This window comes from Erinaceus europaeus, chromosome 13 (genome assembly GCF_950295315.1).
Source record: "Erinaceus europaeus chromosome 13, mEriEur2.1, whole genome shotgun sequence".
NCBI lineage: Eukaryota > Metazoa > Chordata > Mammalia > Eulipotyphla > Erinaceidae > Erinaceus > Erinaceus europaeus.
Window position 1 is genome coordinate 50,193,095 of NC_080174.1, and position 16,758 is coordinate 50,209,852.

Here is a 16,758-nt window from a genome sequence, read left to right on the forward strand (position 1 = left end):
CTATCGCCCCGCCCCCTATCATCTCTGTACAGGGGTCCTTACCTGTGTAGTCAATGACGAAGCCAGCATTGCTCACTGACGCATCACTGCGGAAGGCGAGGAAGAGGCTATTGCTACTGCTCTCGATGCGGCTGGGGAGCTGGGAGCCATAGAAGCTTCCTATGAGAGGGCTGAGAGAGTCCCGTCCATCGTAGATATGGAGGAAGTCATAGCCAGGCTCCAAGTTAAATCTGAGGAACAAAAACATCCCACCCCCACCCACTAAGGTCAAATAAAGGTTCATAAAGGCTCAAACAAAGGATGGAGCTCCCAGATAGCAAGCTCCCCATCCCACTGATATCCATCCCCCAACCCCCAAAGGCTTGCTGGTGAGGAGGGAGAGGATGAAGTCCCAATGACCTCCAAGGAAGGCAAGACGATGGATGAGGCAGATGCAGGGGCACAGGTAGAAGCTCTGGGGTCAGCACCCAGAATGCTAAGAGCTGAAAATGTCACACCCTCTTTTCTTAAAAATAGTTTTTCTTTAAATATTTTGTTTATTCATTTATTGTTGTATAGAGACAGAGAGAAATTGAGAAGAGAGGGAGAGATAGAGAGATACTTGCAATCCCTGCTTTTCCACTCATGAAATTTTCTCCCTGCAGATGGGGACCAGGGGCTTGAACCAGTGTCCTTTACGCACAGTAATGTCACACCCTCTTTTTACAAAAGGGAAATGTACTGAGTGGTCAGTCAGAACAGACCCAAATCTCTTACCTGAATCCAACATTCTTTATACTGTGCTGTTCTGGATCTCCTATTTCCAGAGGAGTCACCCATGAAATCATTCCCAGGCAGGAAAGGGTCTATTCTTATAAAGGACTATTAAATTTCTTTATCTCTGGGCTAGTCTTAGCATTCCTCCTGACTTGTATCACCCACAGCCATGTCTCTCAGATACCTCAACCTTGTTATGGGAAATGATTAATTTTTTTTTTTTTTTTTTTGCCTCCAGGGTCATTGCTGAGGCTCAGTGCCTGCACTACAAATCCACTGCTCCTGGAGGCTATTTTTTCCTTTTTGTTGCCCCTGTTGTTTATTGTTGCCATTGTTATTATTGTTGTTGTCATTGCTGTTGTTGTTGGATAGGACAGAGAGAAATTGAGAGAGGAGGGGAAGACAGAGAGGGGGAGAGAAAGATAGACATCTACAGACCTGCTTCACTGCTTGTGAAGCAACCCCCCTGCAGGTGGGGAGCCAGGGGCTCAAACCAGGATCCTTATGCCGGTGCTTGCACTTCGTGCCATGTGCGCTTAACCCACTGTGCTACCTCTTGGTCCCCAGGGAAATGATTAATTTTAAAAACTGTCTTATCTTAGAAAACTGTTTATTAGCATTCTTGAATGCAACTTGTCCTAATGGAATAGCTGACAAGGAAATGATGGAAAACACCAAAGATCAAGAATGTGAGTCACTGCTCTTATAAATGGTCTATATATTCTAGCTTCAGGGACATTGGTGCTACAGAAGACCAAGTAAGGCCGTGGTAACCACATCTTCAGTATTGTCCCAGTCTTTCAGTGCACACTTGGTGGGCATTGGGATAGGAAGCTAGGTGCATTCATACTTGGCTGGGGGGAACATAATCTGGTTCAACCACTTTGGAAAACTGATTTGCTATATTTTCTAAATATGAACATATGCCTGACCTGAACATATGCAGCAATTCCATGCTTTCACATAGTCAACAAAAGCACTGATACCAATCAAGTGTGCAAAGATGAAAGCAACAGAATGCAAGCAATTGAGTTTGCAGAGAACAGATTTCTGAGGCATACTTGTTCAAAACTGAGCCATAAGGTAGGATACTCAGATATTCCATTTGTCTGGACTAAGAATAAAATGGCAGTTCTACACTTCTAGCTAAGACCTATGGTGAAGACAGTGGGACAAGACATCTACTAGGACAAAGAGGATGGGGTTGAGAGAGAGACAGGAAGGGGGTTGAGAGGCATGATGGATAGACCTAAGTCACACTGATGTCAGCTGCAGGGTTACTCCACCACTTTGGTGAATGGTCTCCTTCTCTCCACACATTTGATTTTTTCAAAAGTGAACAGGGGAAGATTTGGAAGTGAGTTATTCTTCGTAGCTCATACACTTCCTGATTACACTCCATATGTCTGGACTTCCTTCAGTCACTGAATTTGAATGCTGTGCCCAGAACACAGGGATCCACCAGACAATACTCCTTCTTCAAGATGGTTATGGGCCTGAAGGAACCAACAGACGTGAAGACAACACAGCAAAGTCTAAAGTCTGTACAGAGGAGCAAGAACAAAACACAAAGTAGCTGCTTGGGGTGGGTGGGAATGAAGCTTTCATGGCAGCCAAGCAGGAACTAAGCCCTGGAAGAGGAAAAGACCTATAACTGTTGACAAAGAGAGGAAAGAAAGCTGTCCTAAGAGGGAGAAGCAAAGCACAGGGCGTGAGGGAGTCTTAGAAACTGCAAATATATCAACACCCAAGTTCAGCAGGGAAGCAACTACAGAAGCTCTGGGGTTAGGAATGGGATGGGGATCAGACAGGGTAACGGGTTGAGTGAAAAGTTAAGCTGGGACCAGATCACTTTAAATGAAACTGATAATTAAGCTGAAAAAGTGCCTGGAAATTTGTAAGGAAGAGGGAGTTGTTGCAGGTAGGACTTTAAGTAAACAGGTTTCTTTCTTTCTTTTAAAATTTGAGGTATGATTTATATACTGTGAAATGACCAGCTCTGAAATGTTCCACTCTGCTAGTTTTATCACATGCATCTCAAGACCCTGGACATTTTCACATTCCTAGAATGTTCCCAGATGTCCCTTCCCAGCCACTCTTCCTCACTCACAGAAGTCACCACCGAACATATTTGTCACTATAGATTAGTTTTCCTAATCCTAAAGTCTCATATACATGGATCATGCATTATGTATCACTTTGCTTCTCTTTTTGCTCAGCATGGCATTTTGGAGATTCATCCACATTCCATGTATCAGTAGTTCATTCCTTTATCTTGCTGAGTACTGTATTATCAGATTTTAAAATGAGGTGGCTATTTTAGCAGTTTTGAGTGACAAGATCACTCTGACAGCTAGCTGTAGAAGAGATTGACATGGAAGGTAAAATAGGGGCAGAGGAGGCAGTTATGAGACTATGACAATCATTTAGATTGGAACTAGTAAGGGTTCCAACCAAGACAGTGGCTGGGAGGAATGTGAAACAGGAAAATAGATATTAAGGCAACAGAGACACCACCCCTTAGTCACTAATGGAAAAGGCAGTGGAGATGGACAATGGTGCTATTCCCCAGTGTTCAGAAGAGAGCTCTTCTTGAGGAAAGTAACGTGCCTGGTTTAGCACGTACTAAATTTGAGGTGTCTGCAAGCACCAGATATTCAATAGTTGGGACATGAGAACACACAGCCTAGAAGAAAATCTGAGCAGGTAGCAGAGTGGAGTCTCCAGTCTGTAGGAGGAGAGGAAGAGCCAGCGTAGGGAAGAGGTGTGGGTGAAAATGGAAGAGGCAGACCCTGGGATACAGGAGTCCAGCAAAGGATGAGGGACAAGAACAGGCAGAACAAAGTCAGAACCAGAAGACAGTCACTTCATAAAAACCTAAAAAAAAAAAAAAAAAAAAGGCAGGGTAAGGATGGAGAAAATGATCCAAAAGAGTATTAGGATTAGACACCGATGAGTGTCACAGTTCCATTTGTTTGGCAACCAGGATTTCCTTGGTGTCTTTTGTCAGAGGCATCCCCAGAGGAGCCGGGGGAGGCAGAGACCCAATTTCAGTGGTTCAAGAGTGAACAGTAGTATAGTCACAGAAGGAGAGCAAAGCGAAGACAATTCATTTGAAGAGCTTGCTTCTGAGAGGAATAAAGAAGGAAGGTCTGGGAACTGAATGGAGGCACACTGGAGAGGGATGTGAGTCTGTTCTTTTGCTGGGGGTGGGGGAGGACCGGGGGAGGGACCAGGGGAGGCGACAGAAGAGGCTGGATGAGAGCAGAGGAGAAAAATGCCAGAAGGCAGAGAAAAAGGATCCAGGAACACCCCTCTACCTTCTGAATCTCAGTAACTAACCAACAATAACAAACAACAAAAACAAAAAGACTGGGACCTAGTAGTAGCCCATCTGGCTGAGTGCACGTTACCTTGCACAGGATCTGGGTTTGAGCCCCCATTCCCCACTTGAGGGGAGCACTGCAAGTGGTGAAGCAGGTCTGCAGATGTCTTTCTCTCTTTACTATCTTCCCTGTTTCCTATCAATTTCTCTCTGTCAAGTAAAATAGAAAAAAAAAAAGAAAAGAAAAGAAAGAAAAGAAAAAACCCACTGGGAGTGGTGGATTCTTAGTGCCAGCACCAACCCCCAGTGATAACCCTGGTGGTATTAAAGAAAAGACACTGCTTCACACATGATCATAAGGGTGCAATGAGGTGGCATAGTGGATGGACACTTGTGAACAGAGCTGGGCACAGAAGCGCTGTTCAACAAATGCTAGTTTCGCTCTCTTTTGGGCTTTCACTTCTTGGGTCCAAGAGCTCTGCTCCCAGAAGACCTGTGTGTACTCACCAGAGATCTGGGCCTGTACCCCCAGAGGCTCTGAACCCTTTGTCTCCCACCCAGGAGAAAGGTACATACATGTTAAATACCAGGGCGATGACGTAGTCAGGCGAGACAGTCACTTTCCAGTCACATTCCTTGCCTGGTGGGTAGGGTTCTGGGTAATTTGGTGACAGGATAACTCCTGATGGTCCTGTCAGGTCTCCCCCACAGGGAGCTGAGGAGAGAGAAAGTCAAGGGTAAGACCTTGCCATTCACAGTGGGTATTAGTGACCCCTGCAATGGTTCTACTGTTCTTATTTATTTATTTATTTATTTTCCTTTTTGTTGCCCTTGTTGTTTTAACATTGTTGTGGTTATTAATGTCGTTGTTGTTGGATAGGACAGAGAGAAATGGAGAGAGGAGGGGAAGACAGAGAGGAGAAGAGAAAGACAGACACCTGCAGACCTGCTTCACCGCTTGTAAAGCGACCCCTGCAGGAGAGGAGCCGGCGGCTCGAACTGGGATCCTTACGCAGGTCCTTTGCGCCACGTGTGCTTAACCCGCTGCGCCACCGCCCGTCTCCCGGTTCTACTGTTCTTAAAATCCATTTCCCCACCTTCTTTTACTTTCTTTTTGATAGAGGTGGACAGACAGAGAGAGATACAGAGGAAGAGACAGAAAAGAGAGACACGTGCATCATTGCCCTGCAGCTCATGAAACCTCCCCTCTGCAGGTGGAGACCAAGGGGCTTCAGCCCAAGTCTTTGTGCATGGTAACATGAGTGCTGAGCTGGGTGAGCCCTAAGCTAACACCAGGAGTGAGGAGCAGAGGAGTGCAGTGGGCATGGGAATGTTTGGAGACTACACAGAGGTGGCAGGGACACAGTGATGTACATTTATTAAGGTCTCTGAAAGGTTCGTTTAAAAATGGCTAATTTTCTCTTTTGTGTTTCACCTCTAGAAATTATAAAAACAGACAAACAAAAAGAGGATCAGAGAGGTAGCTCAATAGACAGGCATATACATTTGTTAGCTGTGTGGCCCACATTCTAACCCTGGCACCAGATGGAAGTACCACAGGCAGAGGGCCAGCTGGGGGTTCATCTGGCATAGTGCACATGCTACCATAAGCAAGGACCCAGATTCAAGTCCCCAATCCTGACCTATAGTGGGGAAAGCTTCATGCGTGGTAGAGAAGTGCTACAGGTGTCTCTCTTTTACTCTCTCTCTCTCTCTCTCTCTCCTTTCTTCTCTCCATTCCTGTCTCTCACCCCCTATCAAAAATAAAGAAAAAATGGCTGTGCAGGCACCAAACCCTAAGTTTCAGCGATAGTCCTGTTGGTGAAAAAGAGAAAGGGAGGAAGGAAAGCAGGGTCATTGTGTCTCCTCCTCTCTCTGTATTTTCCTTCATCTCTAACTGAAAAAGTTGACCCAGGATTGGTGAAATCACACATATGCAAGGCTCAGGGTCCAAAATCAAAAACTGAAACCTGATTGCCACTTCCTTACTGTGTGATTTTAGGGGACTTAGCTAACCTCTCTGAACTTCTATTAGAAGAAAGATATGGTATTTCCTTTCATGGAGTGGTTGTCAAGATTCCAGAGCTGGCTGTTAATGCTTTGACACCTCATGTAATGTAAACACCATAGGGACATTGGTCCATTCACTGTCTCACAGTGTGCATTCATCAGCTGTTGCTGAAGCTCTGTGTGCATTCATCAGCTGCTGTTCCAGTGCCCTTGATGTCAGGAGGCGTGGAAAACATAATCACGTTCACCTGCCAAGAGTGTCTGGCCTCCTCCACTGCCAGTGCTCCTGGCATCTCTTGGGGGTTGTAGACACCTTCCAGTTTTCCAAAAGGCCTTGTCCAAGAAAGCATGTATGGCTTTCTTGTATGGAGAGATTACAAATCCCCAATTAGTCCAAGGTGATCTCCCTCCCCTGAGAAGGCAGCCTTTTGAGCACACAGGGAGGGGAGTGGTGGTAGATGGTAAGCCAACTGCTCACCTAGTGCCCTCCCTGGCACTTCCCTGAATGGGAATCTGCTGCTCAAAGGCTGTATTATTGTTTCACAGCAGGAGGGCTGGGAGCCTGGAGATTGGGAATGCAGGGGTCATAAAAGGGAAAACATGGCTGAGGGAGAGTATATCTGGCTGGGTCTGAAAACTGCAAGGACCACTGGAGGTTGGCAGGGGAGCCAAGAGAGCTTTTCAGGGAGAGACCAGAAAGCCCTGGGCAGTTCATGGAGACAAAGGGTATAAATGGCCCCATGAAAAGCAATCGCTTATGACAAGAGCTCAGCTTTAGTGCCTCACACTGTAGCTTTTACTCAGTGAGGCTTAGATTGCAGGATCAACCCCTAGCAGGGTTGAGTTTCAGTTTCGCTGACTATAAAGTCTGAGTGGTCAGAGTGTATGAGTATGTTTTGTTACACTGGAAAATACAATCCAATTACCGTCTGGCGAACCACAAATACTCAAGTGGGCACCTATGGAAATGTCAGGTATAATGTGTGGTTTTGTAGAAGCCTCTCTCACTGATATCTCAGAGCAGCATCTTGGGTCCCAGTGTAGAATGGGAAAAACCTCTGAGGCCCAGAGGAGGACTGTTAACTTCCCCCAGAGTCACCCTAAGACTCAAATGTACATTGCCAGATTCTACCACTTCCTCATTCCACTAGACTTCTCCAACAGGGAGGGACTGGGAGGGGCAGAGAGAAGTGTTCCCCCTAGACCAGCAGAAGTCCTGGTGTCAGGTGACTTCTATGAGTAGCCACACATAGTTCCTGGGTCAGGTCTGCTCTGAGCCTCACTGGTTTCTTCTCTACTAAACCTTGTAGAGAAGATGGTGGGTGGTAAGTGGGGCAGACCAGAGGAGGATCAAGATAAAACCTGTGTCAACAACCTGTGTCAACCACTGGGTGGAGGTAGATAGCATAATGGTTATGCAAAGTGACTCTCTAGCCTAAGGCTCCAAAGTCCCAGGCTCAGTCCCCTGCACCACCATAAATCAGTGCTGATCAGTGCTTTGGTAAAAAGAAAGAAAGAGAGAGAGAGAGAAAGAGAGAGAGAGGAAGGAAGGAAAGAAGGAAGGAAGGAAGGAAGGAAAACCATTAACCTCCCAGTAAAGTGGGGGAAAAAAGAAAAGAGTCCTCCCGTTAGCAAAGGCCACACTGTGGACCTGGTAACATAGTCTGTGAGGACAGAAAACCTGTGTCCAGTCAGCAGTCCTGGTTCCCTGGGGGATCCCCCAGACCCAGGGGATGATGTTCTCACTCAGGCTGGAGCTATCAGACTCATCCTTCCTTTTCCAGTTTGAAGATATCTTCCTTATAGTTTGCCATAGATTGGCTGAACCTGAAAACACTGATTCCTGTTCTCCCATCAACCCCTGATGTGCCCTAACTGGTTTGTGTTCCAGGCCGTTGCCCTGGCACAGCTCCCTGGCATTAGATATTTTGGTATCTACTTTCCACTCAGGACCCTGGCGTGGGCCTCACTCACTGCCTTCTGCCAGCTGTGCCTCAGGGTCTGGCTGGATTGTTAAGATGCTTCAGACACAGAAAAAGACACAGAAAAGCTTCTGCTACTCTAGCTGGTTGAGAGTCACAAAGAATGGAGTCCTTTTGTCACCATCTTGGTCCAAATACTAGCCAGCAGGACAATCAGGCCACAGGAGACCAGTTGAGGTCTTGGCAACATGCCAGCATGGCCCCATCTTTTCACTGGGTACTCAGCAGGCACTGGACTGAGGAGCGAGGAGCCAGGTCTTACTGTGTCCAGGGCACTTGTCTCCATGCTCCGTGCTCCATCCATTCCCTGCTGTGTGCTAGAAACAGGCTTGGCCTTACAGACTAGCCCAGGTGCAAATGGGACAGACTGTTGTTCATTACAGATGGCCAAGATGTAGGTAGACTCTACTCTGGGGTCAGACTTGTGTAAACTAGATCACTGATTTTAAACTAGTCCTGTGTTCAAATGCTAGATTTAAATTCTGACTATGTCTCTTCCTAGCTGTGTGAGCTTGGTCAAGCTAGCCCAATCTCTGAGCCTTTATTTCCTCATCTGAACAACAATTAAGAAAAATAAATAAGTAACGATAGCGGCTTCTAACATCCGTGTTCACTTTGAACCAGGTGTGGTTTTAAGTGCCTCACAGAAGCATCTTATTTAATCATCAAAACAACTGAGGAAGTAGGTACTACTGTTTCACCTCTTTTATAGGGGAGGAGAGAGAGACACAGGGAGATTCGGTCACTTGTCTTAGATCACACAGCTTCTTGTGGTGAAGTTAGACTCAGACCATGAAACTGAACTCTAAATGCACATGGTGGTTTCCTCTGCAGTAGTGTGGCTGCAATGTCCAGCCTAGTGCTCATCATGGGATGATCCTCAATAAATACTTGTTTTCTTCCTTTGCTTCCTCCCTGTAATAAAGGGGCATCTGGGCCTGCCAGACCAGTCATGGCAGTCTGCCAAAGGAGCTAGAAATTAGGGGCTTGTCATTGGGGTTGCCAGACTGCCTTAGAGAAGAGGTAAAGACATTCAGTTTGTTGCCCGAGGAGGATTTCCCCAAGCTGAGTGAGACAGAATGGGGAATGAAAACTGAATTAACCTCTTTGCCCTGCTGGCTGCATATTTACTGCGTTCATTAGCTTAACACAGTGCATGCTCCTTTCTACCTGCGACAGCTATGCCTCAGGACTTGCCTTCCTGTAAGGGCAGCCTAAGGAATCACAGTCTTAGATAATGTTGACTCTGGAAGGGGTCCCAGGGGTCATCTAATTCCCTCCCAGAATGCATCGGAATTTCCTGGAATAGGCAGAATTCTGGTTTAGGAAGGGAAAAGCAGTCTAAAAACCTAACAGAGGAAAACAAGGAAGGGGAGAAAGAAAGGACAGGGGTAAGAAGGAAGGAGGAAGAGAAACTAGTCTTTCTTGACATCAGGACTAGGTGTGGTCTCATCCCACAAAGGAAGTATATCCACTCTCACTTTTTAGACAAGGAAACTGAAGCCCAGGGAGATGAAGCAATGTTCCCAAGGTTGCTGAACTGGTAAATCCTGAAACCTAATCCAGATCTTTCAACGTCAATGTTTTAGACTCCTTGCTACATACATTGCACCATGGACCTGAGAACTGAGCTGAGAATAGTGGAATAGGTCTGTAAGCATCTCTCATTCTCCCTATTTCCCCCCTTCATTCTCAATTTCTCTCTATCCTGTCGAATAAAATAGCAAAAAAATAATAAAAGGAAAAAAAACGGCTGCAGGGAACAGTGGATTCATCCTGCAGGCGTTGAGCCTCGGTAATAACCCTGGTGGCAATAGTAATAGAAGAAAGAAATCTTAGGGAGTGTTTTGCTGCATGGAGAACTTGGGGTGTGTTGTGTGTGAAGTATGTGCAACGCGAGTCTCTCTGTGTGCACACATGTGTGCAAAGTAGGGGAAGCTGGGCTCTCTACAACATTCATTGCTCGGACTCTCCTGGTCAGCCTCAACATGTATTTGCCATTTATGTGTTTGGGAGTGTGGCTCTGGAGCACACACGTGGTAGGGCCAACAAGGTTAACCCCACAGCAGCTTGGTACCGATGCACGTTGGTGGGCTGGGCTGCCAGAAGAATCTGTTCTCAATCTTCACACAGTTGATCTCTCCACTTCCCTGCAGTGTGTAGCCGGGGTCACACTGGAACACTGTGGAGTCACCAGCTTCCCAACTGTCACCACTACGGCTCCCATTCTGTGGGACCCCAGGGTCGTTGCAGGATGTTGCTGTGGACACTGAAAACAGGAGAGAAAGTGAGGTTGCCTAGACAGTGAGGCTCCTCCCAGCTCATCACCTTCACTAACATTACCACTTCCATCACCAGTGCTGTGACCCACCTCATTTCCCACCCATGAGCTCCAGCAGCAGTGCTCCCATATCCGAATTGACCCTCACGACCATCACTGCCATCATCGGTTCCTTCACCAACTCCACCACCAGCTTCAGGACTTCCAATGTGATTTAACAATACAATCTGTGACACACAGACAAACCTGACAACCCATACAATGTAACTAACATGTTCAGAATGAGAGGTTGACAAGATAGTTAAGTATAAACTCCGTGTTTTCAGTCTGAACAGTTTCCAAGGAGTTTGGTCCCAGAGTAGCGATTGTGAAGTTGCAGGAGTTACTGAAGCTGGGTGAAGGTTTTATTTATTTCCTTTCATATGGCAAAAAAAAAAAAAAAAAAGCCCCAACAACTCATCAGACTGAAATCAAAGGGAAATAGATGCTTGCAGCAAGTGGAATAGCAGAGTTCAAAACAAATACAAGTAACTGGGATGGATTGATTTTTTTTTATCAGAGCACATCTCTGTTGCTATGTTTCATATTGGTTTGTTCCCCTTTCCCCCAACTCTGAGAGAATTGGTTTGGCCCTTGCTAGTTTTGCGCTCCTCTTTCTCCCCGCCCCGTATGCTAAGGATGTCCAGAGTCCCAGCAGCAGCGGCGGAAGGAGAATGATGGAAAAGCACATGGGGTGGTGATTTGCCCGTTCGTGAATAAAGATTAAACTGCAGCTTCTCAGCCCAGCCGTGTGTCCCCGAGTCTCTGTCTCTGTCTACTGCTGCGACACTAGCCTGGCCTGCTGGAGCCCTCGAACTTTAACAACAAATGGCGCCCACGTGGACCTGACCTGCGCATCTCTCAGATAAGTGAAGACAATTTGGCTACCTATGCACTATGGCCTTCTCTTCTGATTGTGAAGAGATCTCCAAAGGCCTCTGCCCTTTCTTCACGAGACTGTTTCGCTGTTTCTGGAACATTTATCTCTGGACCACTCTGTGGTTTCCGCCCAACGCCAGCCCGCAGGAGCCCAATGCCAGTCCGCAGGAGCCGGCTTTCCGCCGCGTGGCGCGGGGCATTGGGCGTGGGCTCCCTCCACGCTGCTCGGCTGCTGGGAGCAGGGCAGCAGACATGGCAGGGCCATGGGGCAGGCCGTGGTGGCCTATCATGGCCGCCACCCCGGGGCACCTCGGCCCGCACCTTCTGCACGGCTGGCCCACCCGCCCTCGTGCTATGAAGTCTGGACAGATCCCGGACTACCCGGAGACCGCGGAGACCGCGGGCTCCCTACCGAAACTGGGCCCCCTGGCCGAGATCTCCAGCTCGGGTCTGAAGGCAGACGAGCTAGAATACGCAGAGATTCGTGCAGAGATGGCAACCTGAAATCCCTAGAAATGAGGCTACCCAAGAGGCCACCGCTGAACAATGCACTCCCCGAATGGCTAAGACAGTACAGATCTAAATTCGTGTTTAAAATGACATGTCTTCGTAACAAAAGTTTCTCTCCTTGTATATTGAAGACCATGTGTATGGGTGTGTTTAAAGTTTGGTAACAGTACCTTTAAGGTTAAAAATGTAACTTTAAGGCTAAATTCTTACCAGGCAAAGTTAAATGAAAAAGGTTTTCAACGTAATTCTCATAAAGATAAAATTAACTTACATTTAAAGTCTGAGGTAAAAATTAGTTAAATATCAATATATTTTAACTAAATTGGTCTAAAAAAAAACCTGCGCACACCTAGGGTGTGTCTCCATCTTGAATGGGTGTGACAAAAGGTTAAAAAGACGTTGTTGATATGTAAAAGTCTCAAATTCCTTCTCAATTAGAAATGTTAGATTGCACTATGGTTATGCTAATAATTCTCATGCCTGAGGCCTTTTTGTTTCTATGGTTCATGTTTGCCTTTCCACATTTTATTGTTTGAACTTTAAATAGCCTTGGAATTGTGCTGGAAGGGACTTCCAATTATGACAGAGTTATCAATTGTAGTAAACTTCTAACCTGCTACAAGTTTTATTTCATAAGTAAGTGAATTGCAGCTGTCAAGTTCTCTACAGAAAAGCAGAATTCCGATGGCTGACATTCCCCATCGAGACAGACGTACAACAATTCACCCCTTGGCAATTCTTCGGTGGACATCTGCTTTGGACTTCTATCGGACTCACTGGTACACCTCGGACACTTTACACAAAACTAGCGGCTTCTCTTTATGCTGCTGGGTTTCTCAAACACTGACTACAGCCATGCCTTGGGACTCTAGGCCTCACCCTCCCCCCATGCTAGAAAATGCCCGTCAAGGCAAGTACGCCCCCCAGAGGCAGGAAATGTTTTTTTTTTAAGCTGCTAAAGTTTTGCCCACAGAGGCAAAAAATGGCCCCCTCAGGCCTTCCCTTGGCAGCACAGCTTACATGTTTCTCCATGTTTGTGCCAGTTTCTTTTTTGAAAATGCCTGTATGATATAGGTTTCTGTTCACCCCACACCCCTGATACTGTGGTCATTTAGTTAAAAACAGAAGGGGGAATTGTTGCTATGTTTCTTATTGGTTTGTTCCCCTTTCCCCCAACTCTGAGAGAATTGGTTTGGCCCTTGCTAGTTTTGCACCCCTCTTTCTCCCTGCCCCATATGCTAAGGACATCCAGAGTCCCAGCAGCAGCGGCGGAGGGAGAATGATGGAAAAGCACATGGGGTGGTGATTTGCCCGTTCGTGAATAAAGATTAAACTGCAGCTTCTCAGCCCAGCCGTGTGTCCCCGAGTCTCTGTCTCTGTTCACCGCCGTGAAGCTAGCCTGGCCTGCTGGTGCCTCTGAACTTTAACAACACATCTCAATTCTGGGTTATGATGGTGCTTGGGGATTGAACCTAGGACCTCAGAGTCTCAGGCTTGAAAGTCTTTTGGATATAAAAGTATTTTTAATCTCAGGATTTGGGAGATGTTTGTAGTTTAGGACTTAACCTAGCACTAAATAGAGTGTGTGTTTCTAGCGTTGATTGCCAGATGGATGGGTAGATGAAGCAATCGGTAGACAAAAGAATGAGTAAGTGAATGAAGAAATGCAGCATGAGAAGATGACACACTAGAGGAAATGGCATAAGGGAAAGTCTAGAAAAAATTTCTGAGATCTTGCCAACATCCCACCCTAAACCCCAGCTATCTCAAGAATCCTCTAAATTTATTTTTTTTTTCTTGTGGATATGACAGAGAGAAATCAAGAGAGGAGGGGAAGACAGAGAGGAGGAAAGATAGACACCTGCAGACCTGCTTCACTGCCTGCGAAGTGACCCCCCCCCCCCCGCCCTCTACAGGTAGGGAGTCAGGGGGTTCGAACTGGGATCCTTACACCGGTGTCTTTGCGCTTCTTCGCCCGGCCCCTCCTCTAAATTTAAAGACTGTGTGTGATTGATTGGCAGGCCTTAGGGACAAGAGGTTCTGAAAGCGACAGGATCAACAGTATTCACTGCATGGTAGAATGTAAAATTCATGCTAGTTCTTAAGTATAAACATAAACCTTCAAAGAGAGCCTATACTTCCTACCCTCTAGAACACTCAGGTGATATTAAGTAGGCTTCAGTGGGAAAGAGTGAGAAACATCAGCCTAATAAAACTTAATTGTGTGCATAAGTATAAGATTTGGAGCATTTAGTACTGTCTACTCAATAACATCTAAGAGTATACAACTAGAACCTATGTCTAAATTGGTCCCAAGCCTGATTTTATAAAGTTTCATTGGAACACAGGCATGATTATTTGTTTACATACTGCCTATAGCAATTTCTGTGCTGTGAAGAGTTGAGAGCTTGTTTGGAGGTTCTAGCAGGGGAACACAACTACTCGTATACCCTTGACCAAAGACTGGGCCGTCTCTATTTGGGGAAGGCCGTCCTCTTCGACGGAGTGCGCAGCTTCGGGAGGGACACACATGGAATGGTGAGGGAGGAAGGGGACATCTGCCTACTCAGCCAGGTCAGCTGAATCAACTCTGGCGATTAATGGGTTGACAGATGTCACAGCCAGATAGCCCTCACATCCAAGAGTTGAGTTGTTATAACAGAGGTCACATGACCCACAAAGCCTGAAATATTTACTTTTTCTCCCCTGAAAACTACCCTTTCCTTTATTCAGCTTTAACTGTCCACATAATCAGAGATTTGCTATTACAATGCTCCAGTCACATTTATAATGTCTCCCAACGCAGCAACTTCAGCACTCCTCTAGCTCACTGTTTACCCCCAGGGCCTTTGCACTACTGGTCTACCTGTTGGGAATGATCTTGCCACAGAGCTTCCTATTCTGAATAGGAAGCTATTCAGAATAGCCCCTCCATTCTGCTATTCAGTTTTCAACGTCAATATCACCTCCTTGGGCAGACCTCTTTAATCATATTCTTCCGGACTTATCCCTTAACTCCTTCCATCAATTTTGTCACATTATCCTGTTTTGTTCTTCTCACAGGGTAATTTATAATAATCTTGCTAATTTATTTGTTTACCAGTTTATTGTATAGCACTTGTGCATCTTTATGGGAATAGAGACCTTGGCTGTTTTGCTTCCAGCTGTATCCCCAGGGCCTAGAACAGTACCCAGCACACAATAGTGCTCAATAAATATTTGCTGAATGAATACACAAATGAACAAATCATCACCATCTGACATGTACTGAATTTATTTATAGAGTCAAATAAGAATCTATCTTCTTCTTTCTCAATTAAAGAAAAAGACTTCGCTTTCATCTCTAGCTTTATCATGCACTGTACACATGTAAATGACTCTCTAGAAGAAAAATAGTTTACTGTTCTGGCCATACTCAGGAATAGTTCACTTTTCTGGCCATACTCAGGATGATTACTGATATGGGAGGCTGTAGACTGCAATGATTAAGAGCATAGGTTTGGGAATCAGACACAGGTGTTTAGATGCAGGCTTTGCCTTTTATTTATTAACTAGATGACCTTGTATGTATGGGAAATCTCTGTGGGTCTCAGGGTCTCCATCTGCAACATGGATTAATAATAGTGTGAGTACCTTAAGGTCTGAATGGAAAATGGAAGAGGACAGAGCTTAGCACAGGGCCCACTCCACAGAAGACCGTGATTATGCTTCCCTCTCCTCCAGTGCTGCTACCCTTCACCTATTTTTATTTTCACTTTCTCTCTTTAATGCTCCTGACTTTGAGCTGTTTGGAAAAGCTCCGAAAAAAGGCTGGATTCATGTGGTACAGACAGGATGTTAGATGTTACACAGTCATGTTTACTTAATAAAGCCAAGCCTGCACTAATCGTCTCTGGCATTTCCATACAATCCCCTGTCAAACACACACTATAAAGTTAACATGGGGTGAGCCATTTTCTCTTCCCTAGAGTAGTCCTGGTATTTGCTAACTGATGGCAGCAACAGGGAAGGTGACCTTTCCTGAGCCTCGGTCATGTCCGGAACACTGGACCAAGCTGTCTCTGCCTTCCTGGAGCCAAGGTAAGTGGTTTTGCCCACACCCTTCTCCATAGGTCCAAATAAGGACCAGGGCAACATGGCCCAAAGAAACCTTGATGTCAGAGAAAGCCATTCATTCATTTGTTCATGTCTTCATGAGTCCATTTGTTCAGTAAGCAAGCAGTGGGTGAACTGTTGCTATGCACTGTTATGAAGGAGTCCAGTGGTCACTGTGGGGCCCTGGCTCTTTAAGAGTTCTCTGGACAGGCAAGTGAGTGACCAACTCCAAGACAAGGCATAGGATGTGAGGAGGATCTGGCTGCGACATCAGTCACCCCATTGATCACCAGGGTTGATTCAGCTGATCTGGCTGGCTAGGCGGGTGTCCGCCTCCTGCCTCACCACTCCATGTGCGTCCCTCCCGAAGCTGCGTGCTCCGTCGAAGAGGACGGCCTTCCCCGAATAGAGACGGACCGGTCTTCGGTCGAGGGTATAGGAGTAGCTGCGCTCCCCTGCTAGAACCTCCAAACAAGCTCTCAAGGTCCAAGACAAAGCATAGTGTATAGAATGGACAATATGCTAAAGATATGGACGTTAGTTGCTGGGTACTACAGGCTACAGTAATTTATTCTAAATGGGAAGATTAGGAAGCAATGGCATCTGAGACGAACCTTGAAGGGTGAATGGTACTTCCACAGGCTGGGTGATACATGAGGAAGCAGCTGAGGCTGCTGGGAGAAGGCATGGCTCATGAGAGTGCCCAGCAACTCTCTTCCACAGGTGATGCTGAGGACACACTGGAGGTCAGATAATTCAAATGCATTGGGGAGTCTGTCAGTACAATTCTAAACCTTTTTTTTTTTCTTTCTTAGCCATACCCGTCAACTTGGCATGGTCAGATAAAATACATGTCTGGTTTAATTATTCATGATCCCCCT

General features: G+C 46.1%; 1 protein-coding gene across 5 annotated transcripts in view; it reads right to left on the reverse strand.

Annotated features, from left to right (window-relative positions):
* Nucleotides 1-16,758, reverse strand: part of CSMD2 (CUB and Sushi multiple domains 2) — an 814,611-nt gene that overhangs the window by 178,883 nt on the left and 618,970 nt on the right. For all 5 annotated transcript variants that reach the window (XM_060205823.1, XM_060205822.1, XM_060205821.1 and 2 more), the window contains 3 exons: nucleotides 10,151-10,342; nucleotides 4,658-4,796; nucleotides 43-230 (listed from right to left, as the gene is read on the reverse strand). In XM_060205823.1, the coding sequence (XP_060061806.1) occupies nucleotides 43-230; nucleotides 4,658-4,796; nucleotides 10,151-10,342 (519 nt within the window). The remainder of the gene's footprint in view (nucleotides 1-42; nucleotides 231-4,657; nucleotides 4,797-10,150; nucleotides 10,343-16,758) is intronic.